The sequence below is a fragment of the Miniopterus natalensis genome, chromosome 3 (assembly GCF_054644295.1).
Source record: "Miniopterus natalensis isolate mMinNat1 chromosome 3, mMinNat1.hap1, whole genome shotgun sequence".
Classification (NCBI taxonomy): Eukaryota; Metazoa; Chordata; class Mammalia; order Chiroptera; family Miniopteridae; genus Miniopterus; species Miniopterus natalensis.
Genome location: NC_142083.1, coordinates 25,605,865 through 25,623,232, shown reverse-complemented (window position 1 = coordinate 25,623,232; position 17,368 = coordinate 25,605,865). Strand labels below are relative to the sequence as shown.

The following is a 17,368-nucleotide window of genomic DNA, read 5'->3' as shown; positions in this document are numbered from 1 at the left end:
GTGCTTTTGATGTTCAGTGCCTGGTCAACCTGATCCTGTCCAAGCAGCCCCAGGCTTGGTGTGACTCCCCAAGATGGTTCCCACTTGAAAGTGTCTTAAGACATTTATATGACCAAGGAGTTTGCCAAACACTTCCTTAGAGCACGGAGGCCTGTAGGCTTAATCCAACATCATTTAACCTTTAAACTTGAAGTCCATATGATACTTACAAAGCCAAAATATTATGTCTACATTTAGATTTTTTTAAATCCTCCTATCTATAACCAGACATTTTAGTCCACGAATAGGAAGACCTAGCATGTATACATCTGTACACACAATGCTAAAGCACACCTAAATGTTTTGTTTGTTTTTAACAAAATTCATTTATTAATAGGAGAAAAAACTTGTATATATAAACCTTAACCTGGCTCTAAAATCCCGTAGTTTTAAGAATTATTTTTAGGAAATTCAATTATAGTACTATTTTATTTAGGGTATAAAAGATTGGGAAGGTGGGATTTGACTCCCTGAACAATAGTCATCATGTTTTAAAATTTTAGAAAGAAGGGACTTTAAGAAACATCCTTAGATCTGCTAGTAAGGTAGATTATCCACCAAATCTCAGTGAATTAGAGTTTGTAGTTTGGCTTTAAATCATAACTATTTCTCACTTGTACCACATGCCAGTATAGGTTGGTGAGATCTCTGCTCCACACAGTAATTCAGAGACCCAGGTTCCTTCCACCCTGTGGCTCTTTCTCTTGGAGGACCTTATTCTCCACTACAGCCAACAGGTGGCTAGGGAAAGAGAGCACTGGATGGTGTGCAGGGAAGGGGCTGTATTTTTGGAAGTGAGAACTCAACTGATGGCCCTCCAAAGCGACGTCTACCTGTGTGCTCTGGAGGAAAGGGACAAGAGAGTTGGTACAGAGAGGGACATGTGCTATATCATCAACCCCAAATCACATTACAGGTGAAGTAACTGAGACCTGCAGGGACCAGCTAGTTAGTGGCAGAATTGATAATAGAACCCAGGAATTCTGAACCCTAGACCTGACTTCTCTCCACTGATCCCAAGAACCATAAATGCAAAGAGCCGAGGAACAGCAATTCTGTTGAACTTGTAACATTTATTTTTGTTTTTATATGTAATTACTTAACAAAATTACTTGGCTCAAATCCTATAAAGATGAGTGAAATATTTTATTTGTTTAGAAAATAGCTCTTAGCTCTTTGAAGATGACCTATCTCTGATAATCAACATTAACTGAATACATGGGCATAAGAATTTAGGTGCTGGGTCAGCCTAAACTTCTCAACATCCCTTTTCTTCCCATCTAAACACATTCTTTGGGGAACAAATGATGGTACCTGGAACAGTCTGTGATTTGATAGCTCTGTTCCTCGTGGAGGATACTCCTGAAATGGGAACATTATTGTTTCTTTGGCCCCCAGGAAGGAGAACTGCTATTATTCAGGATGAAGGACATGTGTATTCATTAGAAATGTATTGTACCAGACACAAAAGAATTGTGTTTGCTTGCTAACAACCCACTGACTCACAATAATCTACTGATTCTAATAGTTCTCAACTAAAGGCATTCACATTTCTGAGATTCATCAAAGAAAGTATGAGAATTATCAGTCTCATTTCAATTGTATATTTTTGGAAAGAGCTAACAAATGAAACCAGCTTACCTTAAGAAATTGGAATGGATTCTTACAAAAAATTTAGTAGAATTCAAAGTCATATGAAGAGAAAAACAAATGAAAATAAAAAATGAAGATCAAGGAAAAAACACAATTGTATAGATCCTAAAGGACAACCTTTAGCTGTGATATTGAAGCTTGAAATTGATCTAGGATTTTTCTAGAAACCAAAGCAGCAAAAAGGAGATGTAATCTGTTTGTATTAACAGAAAATAGGGCAAATACCAATATTTCAAGGAAAGCAAAGCACAAAAATTTAAAAATAAATAGAACTGTGCATATGTATATATAAACATAACTATAGATTATATATATGCATGCATTTATAAAAATGTTTCTATATACTTTATGATTATGCATTATTTTACATAATACTTTATATATTATACATCTGATATATAAACTAGATTTTACACATTTTTAGCAATAAAATTATATTTATACATTATATAGTGAGTGTTTATAAATATTAATACAAACACAAAAAAGAAAATAATTGATAAAAAGTAACCTGTCTGCACCCTTTCATATCTGATGATACACGTGTGACCTCCCACTTCTACCCTCCTCTAGACCCAACTCTGGAGTGACTCCATCCTGGGTCAGTCTACACAGGCACTGGGAGCACTTTCTTTTTACTTCTACTTGTTTTGTCACAACATAATGCCAGCAACTGAATAGACAGCACAGCGTGGAGAGGCAGCTGCAGGGCTCCTGTCCTGCGCTGGCTCAACCAGAGTTGACAGAAGAAAAGACAGGTTGGCAGCACCCAAGAAGTGCCAGCTTAGCAGCTAGATAGTTGCCTCCCAAGTCTCTGGAACTCATGTTTGTTGTGGTCAAAACTAAGAACTAGTTCCTCCAAGCTGGGAATTAAGGACAAAAGTATGCCATCCGTATTATCGCCTGTAGACACCACTCGGGGTGCTGCTGGCCTCTCTGGCTAGTTTCACTGGCTTTGGGTTTCAGATTTTTCTCTTTTTCTCTCTCTTTTAAAATTTTTTCAGTAGAGCTCCTCTCCCTTCTTATTTTCTGTTGCACAATTTACATCGTCTTGTTTTTCGAACACCATTCAGGAGGCGTCACTAACTATTTTTGTCAGCTTTACTCTTGCTTGTCCATGACCTGGTGACTGCGCCCCCATGCCCACCCGGGTCACTGAGCCGATGGCTGGGTTACCCGACCGCTGCCTCTTCCTTCAGTTCTCCTTGGAGCACATTTTCTGAGCCAGCATCCTGGCCACCAGGCTGCAGGGACTCCGGCCTTCATCTTGTGGTCCCTTCCTCATAGTCCCACTCTGAGACCTCAGGCAGAATATTGACTGATTCCCTCGGCCAGTGTGGTTCAGTGGGGGAGCATCACCCCATGCACCAAAAGGTCACTGGTTCTATTCCTGATCAGGGCACATGCCCAGATTGCGAGTTCCATCCCCAGTCGGGGTGGGAATGAGAGACAGCCGATCAATGCTTCTCTCTCACATCAATGATTCTCTCTCTCCCTCTCCCTTCCTCTCTAAAATCCATAAAAACATATTTAAAAAATAATGACTGATGACTGCTTTTCATATTTTATGCCACCCAGGAAGAGTGAGAATTTTGTGGACAGTATCTGCATCTTGGTAATATAAGTCTATATACTGGGAACATACACGTGGTCTTTTTTCTATTTCTATTATCAAAAAAGGCGATGTTAACATTATTCTACAACTGGCACGACACATGGGGTCCTTTTAGCATTTGTTGTTCTGTACATGAACATTTACTTTAAGGCTCACAGTGTTCTTAACTGTATTAACAAGGAGAATTTGGAGTTTTCTCTATCTCAGATTCTTTCTATAGTTTTCTAGATTTTTTTCAAAAATATTGTATTGATTTTTCATCTTCATAGATATGATAAAGATATAAAAACATTTTCTATTTTTGTAAATTGCTCTGACAACTTGGGAAACGGGATGCATGGGTGTGCAGTGAAAATCAGCATCATAAAAGTGTCCAGAAAAAGTGTTTTAACTGCCAAAAAATATAGGAAAACTCATGGAAAGAAAATATTTATATGCTCAGAGAATAATTATTCTGATGACACTAAATGTACTGTAATCTTCAAATCAGAACACGATTTTCAGAATGATTATTAAGGTTCTAAAATTCAAAGGCATTTTTTTCCTGTGCTATTAGAATGGCTAAATGTAATGTGAAGTGCACATTCATTTGTTTTTGTGCCAGTCAGTAAAAGCTTTTTGTTGCAATTCAGTAATATGTCTTTATTTTTCAGGGGCTTTACTAATTGCTTTGGACTACATGATTATAAATAAATATGCAAGATTTCACATGCTCACAAGTTTGTTTTTTTGGAAGATTAAATTTTCCAAAAAAAGACTTTCACTGTCAAATGCACTATAAAGATTTATTTTACTTGAGATGACCAGTTGTGAATTGGACAGGTCTACAGCATGTTAACACTGACTTTTCATCAGCTTAATGAATCTGAGATCGTCTTCTGTGACATGTTTGCTGACTTCCTGATTTCCAAGGAATCAAAACACTGTTACATGCTCCACCAATTTAGGTGGCTGTTTGGATATGATCCCAACAATGAGTAAGGATAAATGGCAAACTCGTAACGATGAATCTTATTTCCTTTATTAGCAATTTAGCATGTGGTACACGGAAAAAACATATAATAAGAAACTCAATTGGCCTAAAGTTGTCAGCACAACTTTTCTCCATACTTGGTAGAGTCAAGAAGGACAGATATATGTTTGGAGTACATTCATCAACCTAGTCAATGGAGTAATGTGTCATCTCCTCTGAACAGACACAGACCTCATCACATTTACTCATGTCTGTGTCCTGGAGGCCTAGGATGTAGGGAAAATTTAGCCCGTTATTTTAAACTTCATGACAACATAGACTCATCTTCAATTTATTTTTTAAAAATTTGAGTCATGTACTACTGATCATTAAATATGCCTCTCCTCTGACCACTTGAGTCTACATGAGAATGGTGACCCTCACAGAACAGGACGTTTGAGGGGTGCATGGATCCCCTGCCATACCCTATACCACCCTTTGTCGAGAAAATTTGACTCGACCTTAGTGCTCATTAAGCTTGGTTTTGGGTATAATGGAAATAGTATGTTTCAGTTCACGTTTGGGTCTGCTGTATAATGTTCATTTTAAGAAAAGCAAACCACCAAGTCACAGTGGGATTGCAGTTTCTGCAGAGCCCATGTGACACTAAGACTGGAAAAATGGGTCCTGTCCTGTGATGGAAAGAGCAGAGGGAAGCAGAGCTGGCAGGCTGATCGGGCTTTTATCACCTACTGTGCTGACCTTTGGCAAGTGATGTAACCTTTTCTGGGGGCCCTCGAATTTTTACTTGGGAAAGGAAGAAATACAACTAAAAAGTCTCTCAAATTGTTTAATATTTTATGGTTTATGAGTTAGAGAGGGAAAAGGATTTTGACATATTGTTGTTGTACCTTTGACCTTACTTTATTTTCTTTAACACAAGTTTTAAAAATTTTAATAGAGTTCAAATTATCCATATTTTCCCTTCAGTACAGGCATTTTGTGTGTGTGCACTGCTGAAAAAAGCACTCTGCTTACCCCAAAGTCATGCATATAGCCTGTCCCATGGTCTCCTACAATGTTTATTGTTTTGCTTGTCACATGAAAGCCACCTGATTTTGGTGCAGGGCATGCAAAGGAGTCAAAACTTATTCTGTCCTTGTGGGTATCATGGCAGATTGTTTATAAAAAGTCTGCCATGCTTTTCCTTCTTGCACGTACACCCTGGGGCACCCCTAAAGCTGCCTCATTGACTCCATGCTTAGCTGTGTGCCCTGATTGGGCCAATAGGGCAAGAGCGAACAGGCCCAAGTATGAGCCTAGTCAGACATAAAAGGGGTGAGATCAGCACATGGAGTTTCAGCTCTTCATACGTGACTCTAATCAGAGCTGACTTTCAGGTCCCGGCATTGATGTGTGCGTTCCTGCATCTTCCCTGTGCGGGATTCTTCCAGGCCCCCGCTCTATGCACTGTGTGTTTGTGGACCAGGCAGGGACCTCATCCTCAGCGCCATGAGCTTTTCTCTTTGGCTTTGCGACCAACATAATTACCTTTACGTTGCTCTTCATTACCCCTCGCATTTCCATTTTCCATCTGAGAACATTTCCTTTGTGCCTGAACAAGTCCCATTAGAGTGTTGTTTGTTGGTTTGTTTTACTGTGGACTTCTTAGTGGCATATTCTACTTTTGTCTTTATTTTGCTCTTCTTTGTAAAGGGCATACGTACATATGTGTGCTTTTCTGCTTGGGATTTTGGAACTGCTTAAATCTATGGCTTGCTGCATTCCATCAGCTTTTGAATACTCTTGGCCATTTTATTTACGAATATTGATTCTGCCTCATTCTTTCTATTCTCTCTTTTATGGATTCCAATTTTTTAAATATTAGAACTTTTCACAATACACCATATGCATATTTTTGTATATATTATTTGTTTGGTGAAAGCCTTAATTTTTTTTTTATTTTCTTGAATCTATTCATTACAGTAATTTCAAATTCCATTTCTGATTGTACCAGTATCTGAATTTCCTGTGATTCTGCCTCTATTATGTGTATATTCTCCTGAACTTCAATCTTTTGGTCTTATCTCCTAGTAAAATTACTGATTTTGAACAAATAAAGACATTGTTTATAAAACATTTAAAGACAAAATAATGATATTATCTTTTATTTTTAGCAGATAGGGTAGTTGCAATTTATCTTCATTCACTTTGGTATTGAGGTGATGCCAACCTAGCATCCAGTCTTTCTAAACTGGCCTATTCAGCTTGTTCTTACTCCTAGAAGTAGACCTATTGTGGTGTCAATGAAAATCCTATGATGTTACCAAGGCCTTTCCTTTCCGGCAGAGCCTCAGTTCCAGTGTTCATCTCCCAGCCCCACCAGATTGCCAAAAACTTCGCCCAGCATCTCAGGCCCTTGACTTTCCACTATGCCACTTGGCTAATTGGCAGCTGCTTATGACTCAACACATTCCTTTCTTGAGAAGGAAAATAGCACTGGGTGTTTGGTTCAGTTCTGTGCCTCCCTTTGCTCTGGAAATTTTCATCCCTCATGTCCTTTTTACTTTAATAGTTTTCTGATGTCTATAGAAGGACCCATTTGATATGTGACAGTCCACAATAGTTAGAAGGGAAGTCCCCTTTGATTTCAGTTTTAAGAATGAATTATAAATAACAGGCTATATTTACATGAACTATTAAAGTTCCTGAACCTGTGAACCTCTTTGTGGTTTTTTTAATCTCTCATGTGAGCCAGTGTAGCTGACTTTCTCTAGTTTTTTGTCCACAGACAGGGAATAATCTTGGCAACCCTGATGTAAACTTTGGGAGATAATGGAAGACATCTAACTAGTATATAGAAATCATTTGACACCCATTAGAGAGAGGGGCTATGGAATTCAAAATTTGCCAAATCACTCCTGTCTTGAAATGTTAATTATGCTTGTATTAATTTTTCTTTACTTATAAATATGCCCTTGCATCATGATCAGAGTAACAGTAATAGATAAATCATTTATTGAACACTTACAGTGAACTAGTCACTACTCTTAGCTCTTTCCTATCATTTAACATCATCTCTACATCTTGGTTTGCTCTGAAAAACCGTCTGACCTTCTTCCATGTGGGATTAATGTCTTATGCACAGTGGCTGGTGAGATCCCTCACGTTTTTTGTATGTGGATATTAATTGAAATCATACATCAGTGGGATCCAAGGCAGAGGAATCTGGGCCTGGGGCTATGGAGACTGGGGCCAGAAAGATTCCAATCAAGGTGGACAATTACATGAAGAAAAGTTTGGAGATGCCTGAACAGATCTCCTGTTCATTAATTTATTGTGATTACAGAGGAGTTTTGTTGTTTTTTTCTCCTTTTGGCATATTGAAATTTATAAGTAGGATTTAGTTACTATTTGCAAACACTTGCCACTCCTCCCTCCAAATGCAAAAATAATACCTTAAGTACATTCCTGGTAGGGAAGGGGATACTGTATTTTTGGAGAAAGGAATTATTAGTTGGTCTTTGGCCATCTGCTAGTAAACTTAAGCAGTCATTTCCCTCCTTGACTTGGAAGTCTAGTAAGAAATTAGCATGAGTATAGAGCATTGCTGGTGGAAATTGTTGGAATTGTTCCTACAGAACCTCTGGAAGCTATAATCTGTTGTGCAGATGTCCCCTAGCCTAGAAGAAGAAGGAAGGAAGAAAAGGAGGCAGGTAGGGAGAGAGAGAGGGAGAGAAAGTACATTTTAATCTTTGAAATTGGCGGACTGCATTTTGCCTTTTACAATACCCATTTCCATCTTTGACTGTTCCTGGCAAAAGGTGTACATAAAAGTGGTCTGTAATAGGAGCCTCTCACATTGACCATCTGGTTGTATTATTCCATTTCACTTTTCCCCAGGAAAAGTTTGAGTAAGCTAAGAAAAAACGAATCACCTTCCTGAAGAAAGCAAAATGAGCAATTTCTGAAAATGTGGCCCCTATACTTAAATTTAATTACAACAATTGTTATATAGGACCTTGGGGGAAAAAATTCCCTCTTTTCTCTATAGTATATGTGGTAAACTGCTTAAGAAGAAACAGCATGATTGAATGTACATCTTTGATAATTATTTTGGCATCCCCTCTTTGTTTTAGCACTGCCCAGGCGACATGCCTTGCTGATCAGCCAAAGCCTGTGAAGGAATACAAGTATCCTGAGAAACTGCCGGGCCAGTTATACGATGCAAACACGCAGTGCAAGTGGCAATTTGGAGAGAAGGCCAAGCTCTGCATGCTGAATTTTAAAAAGGCAAGTGATTATTGGCCGATGTTCAGGGCACTATTATTCATAAAACCGTTTTATTCAGTGTAACTGACATTGATGTATTCTGCACTTATTGGGTACCTACCAAATGTCAGATCCTGTATGTTAGGGCTGGCCCTGTATAACAGGAAACACATGTTTTACTGGCAAAGAAAATGATGACTGATACTGTTGTGGGTATCCGTTTTCACTGGAGAACGACTTGGCCTGTTAGGTCACTTTCGTTCTGATTTATCATGTGGGAGCTCAGCAATCGCTTTTGGTTGGTGTAAGTTGGCAAACTAATACGCTGCATTTTTTATAGTGGTATTAAGAAAACAAGGTTCACCATTACCTTCCTCCTCTGTAAGCATAATTTACTATAAAGTAGCAGCTTATCTAGGGCTTCTGATTATTAAATTATCCAAATAAAGTATACATAGGCAAGTTTTTCACAGAAGATGCCAGCTACTGCGACTCCAGGGACATCCCTTGTGTGTTCTCCGGACATAAATTCCTCACGTAACACAGAGACTTGTGTTCTTGCTGAGCAGGGAAATCAAGATTTAGGAACTTACTCTACTGAACCACAAGGAGACCTATCTATAAATTAAATGAAAGTAACTCTTTTTGAGGTTTCTTTTATTCTGGTTTATAATGGAATTAATAGATAGATAGACAACAAATGTAGTCCTCCAGAAACCTCAAAACACTTCAGAATGCACTGGAATGTTCCCAATTTAAATCTAACGTGATCATCTTCTTCTAAACTCAAGGAGAACTCCCATGAAGATCAAGTATAGCCGTGTGCTAGAACTGGCTTCCTAGCTCCTCAGCTCGGACCAAGAATGATAAATCAGCCAGCATCAGCATGTATTCTGTGGGCATAATGTGAATTTCCTAAGAATTTTTAAGTGTGACTCTTCTGTGTGTCCAAAAAAAAAGGCACATAAAACTAATGTTTCCTTTCAAACTAGAAACATACATCTGGTTTCCACATTACCTTCCCCTGTGACTATGGACTATGTCATCCATGATATGCTAGTACCATTTGGAAAATATAGAAAATAAGAAGTTAACATGCACATTTTTTAATTACTGAGGAAATATTTGCACACAATGGAATGCATTCATTTAAGGTATACAATTGGAATTTTAACAATTTATTCACCCATGTTACCAGCATCCCAGTCAAGATAGGGCTTATTTCCATTAAGCCAGAAAGTTCGCTTTTGCCGCCACCCATTCAATCCCTTCCCCATCCCAGTGCACAACCATTGATCTGATTTTTGTCACCATAGATACGCTTTGCTTATTCTGGATATTCATAATTGCCAAGTAAAGTATTTAATAGTTCACCATTAAATACGCTGTTAGCTCTTGGCTTTGCATAGTTACCCTTCATAGAACTGAAGTTCTTTTCTCACCCTGGATTCTAGAGAGATTTGTCACAAACATGTGTTAACTTCTGGCGGTTTTTCCCCTGCACCTGTTAGTCAAGTTATATCATTTTTCTCTTTTATTCTGTTAATGTGATTAATTTTATTGATAGGCTTAAGATCGTTTTCATTGATTTTTGAATGTTAAACTGACTTGCATTCCTGAGGTCACCCCACGTAGTCATAATCTATTACTTCTCTATTTTGCTGATTTGATTCATGAATATTTTGTTCAGGATTTGTGTTTTTGAGTGATGTTATTTAGAAATTTTGTTCTCTCATAATTGCCTTTAATAATTTATCAGTTATTTGACCTCATAAAATAAGTTGAAAAACAAATAATTGCAATAAGTTGTATATTCTATTATAACATCATTTGTAATTACGTTTTCAGTTTATATTTTTGGAGAGTCTAACACAGTTTGAGTAAACGATTCTGGTAACACTCTATTCACAATATTGAAACGCCACAATAAATTTTCAACACAGTCATTGAAAATGATTTTTGGGGTTGTTAGGTTGTGATGTTAAAATTAACCAAGTCACATTACTGAAATTGTTCTTTGTAAACATAGACCTTAAATTATGGGCTAGAATGGCAAGTGAGAGCCTTCATTAAGATAGTATTCCTTAGCTGCAAAAATAAAAGCAAGAGTGGACTCTCTACTTGGGCTTCAACTTGTTTTCTTCCTGAGTTAACTATTATTATAAATATTGTGTCTTTATCAAGTACCTATTCTGCTTCATCAGCATTGCTTGGTGGCCTGACCCTGCAATCTGAAATATGAGCCGCCAGAATTACTTTGAAATTTGATCACCTAAGTGTCCTGGGTACTTGTATAATTGGGACCTACTCCCATGCCCAGCATTCACATTCCAACTCCCTGGCCCTAGAACCTTGATTTAAAAGGCTTTGTTCTAATAAGACCCTGAAGTTTCATTAATATAATGACGTACAACAATAATGCTGAATTTAATGCAATTGCCATACATTATGTCCAGAATTTAGCAACTAAGTCAAAATATGATCAAAGTGAGCAGGAATAACTGGTTTGGTCGTCTGCTTGTGGTCTAATTTTCATTGTATTATCTAATCCTGTACTAGAGGCACTAGAATTTTCATTTGTTTTCCAGGATAGAGTGTCACATTTTATCAAATGGCAGACAATTACATCTATAGGGTACCAAGGTATCAAATGCTTTTTGATATGGATTAGATGATATTTCAAGGGTCTTCTAACTCTATGATTTATTTCTGCCTAGAGGACTAGAATTGGAATGGGGCTTAGGTACACAGATGGCACAGGCATGGACAGACTGAGTTAGTGAGTCACAGGCCTTAGTAGTGAGCTATCTATTGCCAGCATCCTATATTTGAGAACTTGACACTTAGAAAAGTAAAAAAGACATTGTCTTTAATAGTATCTTCCATTTGTATTTTTTTTTTTATCTACAAAGTGTTCCAAAAAACTGCAATGTAAAAATATTCTGAAAATGCTCTGAATGGTAGAGTCTAGCACTAGTATTTTCATATCATATGGTGGCTCTCTTAAGTCATCTCAGGTACTTTATAATCATAATTATTAATTTTATTTTGCACTGAAAACATTCCTACTCATCCTGTGCCAGGTTTCCAAAGGAACAACCCAACAGATACTCAATTCACTCTGAAAGCATTTATTTAAAGCTAGCTAAGTACTGAGCAGATACTGATGACAAATGCATAAAAATAATTTAACATTTTAACACCATTTACTTTGTGTGTCTTGGACACAGCCCCATGAATTTGTACCAGCAGCTCTCTTAGGCTATAGCCACAAGCAGGCTGAGAGCCATGATTGCCTAGAATCCCCTCATACCCTTCAAGTGGGAAAGAAATGTACACTGATTCGGTGCCTGTTAGGTGCCAGGTCCAGAGTGGGACCCATCACATACAACCACTTTATTAAGCCTCAGGACAAGTTGATGGTTGGGTGTTGTCACCCTTAAGTGTACAGAGAGGAGGCTGGATCCTGTCTGCCCCAATTTGCCTTGACCAACCCACATAAGATCTTCCTACCTTCTTGGAAGCCCAAACTCTACTGAATCACTTGACCATCTCCTGGCTGACCTAACCTCAGGAGTGTTTCCATTTTCACATCCACCCATTCATCCATCCATCCATCCATCCATCCATCCATCCATCCATCCATCCATCCATGCATTCAGTTGTTTATGTGGCACACCCTCCTCCTGAATCAGTACATTTCTATGCCCCATCCATCCAGTCAGCTTCTATGAGCCACCACCAGGAATGACCACACTGCTGTTTAGTCTCTGGCTCTGATGCACCATGTCACTGTCCAGACATTCAGCTCCTGGGTCAACAGGTTTCAGTTCAAGGGAGCTTCATTCATATCTTCATACAAGCCAGCAAGATTCATAATCATCTTTAATTTAAAAATTGGGGATTCAGACTTGGAGAAATTAGTCAACAAGAATAAATTATAATATGTTAGGTTTTATTGTTTTGTTCATTTTAATTTTTTGTAGTTCTCTGCAATGTCTGGATTAGCTGTATTTTACTTATTAATTTTTTTTATCCTCACTCAAGGATATGTTTTTTATTGATTTTAGACAGAGGAAGGGAAAGAGAGAGAAGCACTGATGTGAGAGAGAAACATTGATCAGTTGCCTCCTGTATGTGCCCCAACTGGGGACCAAACCCACAACCTTTTGGTGTATGGAATGACCCTCCAACCAACTGAGCCACCAGCCCCAAATTTAATTTTGGTAAATTTATGATAAATAAAACAAATAAAGTTTCAGGGGTGGAATGAAGTTGAACCAAGTCTAGAACTTGAGCCTTCAGGGTTCTCACTCCATCTTTGCATCTACCGCTAAGTAGATGTCAGTTTTAATTTATATCAGTCATTTCCCCTTAAGTTTTTTATTGGTAAGTTATCATGGACCGTTTGTAATACTGATGATCTTCCCTCCCCCCCTTTAGGATATCTGTAAAGCCCTGTGGTGCCATCGGATTGGAAGGAAGTGTGAGACTAAATTTATGCCAGCAGCAGAAGGCACTGTTTGTGGGCATGACATGGTAAGATGCTGATCTTAGGCACATGCATCATATTTAGACACCAGTCTTTCAACCCAATCATCTCTCTCTTCTTGCAGTGGTATTTTTAAGCCCTTCTTTCTCACATGTATGGCAGACTTACACTTATGTAAAAAGATCGTATTTATATTGGTATTCTGATGAGGACTCTTTTTTTTCACTTTTTTGCAAGGATATAATTGATGAACTAACTGGAATTAAGAGACACAGATGTTCAGGCAAAGGTCACGGCTGACCCTGTTTAGTAAGGGGAAACATTGAACCCTTAACCACCATTTAACCACGTAAAGAGCCAGCACTAAGCAGTAATGTTAAAGCCGCAGAGCATAGATTTGGAGACCTTTTCCCAGCTACATGCCCTTATTGAGCTGAGCGGGGATGGGGCTGTGGGATGGGTTGAGGGAAGGTAGTAATGAAAGAGAGACTATTTTTTTTTGCTTGCAGGAAAGAATCAAAGAATTGAATGGCTGAGTGGATGGGGCTTTAGTCCTCAGACTTAAAAATTGAATTTTTCTTTCTTAAATAATATTAAATTGAACTATTTGAAATTGCCACTCCTGTTTCATACAATGATCAAACATCAACAGTACATCCATTAATAACTGAAATAGCCTTACCTTCCTCTTATAAAAGCAGCATTTTTTTCCTCTCAGAACAAATCAGGTGTCTCTAAATTGCCCCGCCCCTCACCACCAGCCCACAGGCCAGGCCCTGCCACCGACAAGGGACAGGCAGTTGCTTCTCTCCTCTCAACACAGAGCCTGGGTCTGTATTTAAGAACCTCAAAGTCTACACCAAGCCATAGGCAGAAAATCCAATACCACTGAATACAACGTGAGATCTTGTGTATCCTTTACATAGGATAGAAGTGAAGGAACCACATAGATGTTAGCATGAATCCACATCGATGGGCCCTTCTCTTGAGGAAGGGGAGCTGATAGCATCTCCAGGGACAGAAGACCTCTGTGTGGATTATTTCATCTCAGAAAGCCGTGTGACCTCTGACGTGCATCAGTTATGACCTCCAGGCTCTGAGCCCAGGTGCTGTAGAGCAAAGTCACAGCCCCCCGGGCAGAAATGACAAGGTGTTGAGTCATGTGGAACCTCCAGCTGGATTGCTTCACCTGAGACTCAGTCTGTGACGAAAATAAGATATGAAAAGCACATTGTTTTCAGGAGAGGTCAGTGTCCACTCACTTGAGAGCCAAACGTCTACACAACACTACTTAATTAAATGTGTCAGTTTCCAGCAGTTCAGGTGGCTGGATTTTTTTCTATTTATGTTCCCTTTACATGAATTTATGGAACAATGCTAGGTTTGGAAAGACAAAGAAACATCATTAAGTATGTTTGTGTGATGTGCTACTAGAGGTTAGGGGCCATAATGTCTGCATATGGTACCAGGCTCCCCAGGGCTGAGCATTGCAAGAGTGGTGACCCACCTGTCTATCCATGAGGTCATATATAGTATTTATTTTTAATTTTCAGTGGTGCCGTGGAGGGCAGTGTGTGAAATATGGTGATGAAGGCCCCAAGCCTATCCATGGCCATTGGTCAGACTGGTCTCCCTGGTCACCGTGCTCCAGGACCTGCGGAGGAGGGGTGTCCCACAGAGACCGCCTCTGTACTAATCCCAAGTAAGCAAGTCTCGACTGCCCAACTCACAAGTGAGCATCTCTCTGCTACAAGTCTTCCAAAAACAGTGCCTGTACCTGAGCTCAGTTTTACTCATTCTGTACTTCACATATTATTGTAAGAAACACTAAGTAGGAAAGTCTTTTCCCTCCAACATTGTTGAAACAATGATATTTCTTTGACACAAGATGCTTATAACTACCTGACCACAGCAAAAAATAACAGACCCAACAATGACATTCCAGAACGGGATTTTAACCATGTTTATTTGAAGTGCCAAGAGCCTGCCTAAAACAAAGGAAGAAATCATAAGAAAAGTATAGCGAACATAAATGAATAAGAATTAATAAGAGCAATTATTTTATGTGAAAAAAACAAATAGTTGTTTTTTTATCAAACACATGTACCTTTCCAGCATGTGCTTTAATTGTGTCCTGCTGTATGACAAGGACGTTAAACGCAGTCACCAGTGCAGTGGAGTGGATGGATTTCTAGGTCCTCCTTTTGCACGTAGGTTTGTTTAAGATATGAGTCATATTGCCATTATTTCAGTCCTGTCGTTAACATGTGAGACCCAAAAGGCTCCCCGTATGGAGGATGCTCTCACCCTGGGGGTCTGCATTAATTCTAGGGCGCGTTTGCTGTCAGTGCCAACCAGTGAAAGGTGTGACTGGTCCTTCTGGTCCGATCCAGTGCCCTGGCCTGGTCACAGGAAGGTGATAGTGGAAAGAAGAGGTGTAGTTCAATTGCTTTCTCAGCTCTGCTCTCTATCAACTGTACAATTCTGGGAGAGCCACTGTCCTCCCTTGTCGTCCCTTCCTTTATGGAATTAGGAGATCGGTGATGCCACCCTGTCTCCTGCAGAGGGAGGGTGGGAGGCGGCCACGAGCAAATACATACACACCTGCTTTTCACGTTCAAACCTCTTCTGCCAGTGTTGTAAACGCTACACTCAATAGAAAAGAAACACAGCCCGTGGCTTCAATGTGTAAGAAAGTGCCAGCAAATACTTAGGATGCACCTTTTTTATTTGGCCCTTGTAAGCAACTTAACAGAATCTGCTATATCTCTCCAATAAGCCCAATTTGAAGGAAGGGGTGAGTCACTATTTAAATGTAAGATTTCTAACAGCAAAATATGTGTTCCAGACCATCGCATGGTGGGAAGTTCTGTGAGGGCTCCACTCGCAGTCTGAAGCTTTGCAACAGTCAGAAATGTCCCCAGGATAGCATTGACTTCCGCGCCGTGCAGTGTGCGGAATACAACAGCAGGCGCTTCCGAGGCCGGCACTACAAGTGGAAGCCGTACACGCAGGTGGAAGGTAAATCCCAAACCTCACTCTCTAGTCATAGCCTCCTCCCTAAAGAGTTACGTGACAGATAGTGTGGTGACCAGGTAGACCAGGTACCGCTATGTGAGGTCCGTGTCAGGCTTTTTTCTGGGGTAGTTTGATCCATGGCCACTGGAATCTTAATCTGAACTTGACCAGCTGTGTGGTCAGGAATTAACAAGCCAGACAGAGAACAAGTACATAATACCAGGAAAATTTTAAAGTAGTGATAAAAAACTGAAAGTAGATGTTTTATTGACAGTGGATCCATGCTTATTTTTAATTACTAATCCTAGTAGTTGATCGTGATGTTTCTATAAGCATGTTACACGATGAACACATAATTGCCAAAGAATGAAATAAAAATTTTAGTATCTTTTAGAAAATTCAGTAATTTTTAAGTATACTATACTCAGAAAGTCTTGCTCTGTAATATAACTATAAACCCAGATGTTTATTTGTAGCATATGTATGATTTTACTCTCCAGTTGGAGAAAGATATGCATTATTCTTATGATTGTTATAACTTGAACTTGGTAGCTCAAGTGGTATAATTTAAGAATAAGTTCAGAGAACACCTAATCATCTCATATTTTGAAATTGGGAATATTATCCAAACAACACTCAGGAAATACATAAGTTGAACCTTCTTATGTGACATTTATTTTCCCCATCCCAACATATATAATATTTTAATGCTGAGAGGTTTAAGAAGTTAGCAGATTATGGAAGGAAAATTGTCAGCAGTTTCACACAAAGGATTTTTGGTGGTGCTTTCACTCTTTAACTCAGTGAAAATTAAGCCAGTGAGAAATAACTAGGCAGGAGAAAAAAGTAGAACTTTGAAGTTGGGGTCAAAAAATATGTGTGCTGTTCTTGACTTTGCTAGTCTTCAGTAAATAAATTTATTAATCATGAAAGCACATGCTAAATTTGATTCTTAAAAGTTTTCAGCTGGGTCTCTTATCTTACACAGTAAAGAAAATATTTGTAGATGAGTCCCCAGCCTATGAAATCTCCTAAGGCAGACAAATTTTCATCATAAACTGTTCCCTTCTTACCAAGAAGAAAACAAAGGGGAATAGTTTTTACGAAAGTTTATATTTAACTATATAAATCATAAGTCCTTGAAATGGATTATCAAGAGAGGAAGTGAACTTTATCTACCAGTCCTAAGTATATGATGATACCCATATTCTCCCTGTCTCAGTATTTTTTTGCAATCCATTGTATTTATAGAAAGCATTGTTTTCTGGTGATTTCATCTAAAAGTTATTCCCTTTGTCAGTTTAAAAATATTACATATTTCTTCAAC

The 17,368-nt window shown here is 38.8% G+C and overlaps 1 protein-coding gene across 1 annotated transcript in view; it reads left to right on the top strand.

The window, feature by feature from the left end:
• The window catches only part of ADAMTS16 (ADAM metallopeptidase with thrombospondin type 1 motif 16), a 102,286-nt gene that overhangs the window by 40,008 nt on the left and 44,910 nt on the right, over positions 1 to 17,368 (top strand). The window contains exons 9-12 of the mRNA XM_087815063.1: positions 8,399 to 8,552; positions 12,975 to 13,070; positions 14,577 to 14,725; positions 15,872 to 16,044. Coding sequence (XP_087671189.1) covers positions 8,399 to 8,552; positions 12,975 to 13,070; positions 14,577 to 14,725; positions 15,872 to 16,044 — 572 coding nt within the window. The remainder of the gene's footprint in view (positions 1 to 8,398; positions 8,553 to 12,974; positions 13,071 to 14,576; positions 14,726 to 15,871; positions 16,045 to 17,368) is intronic.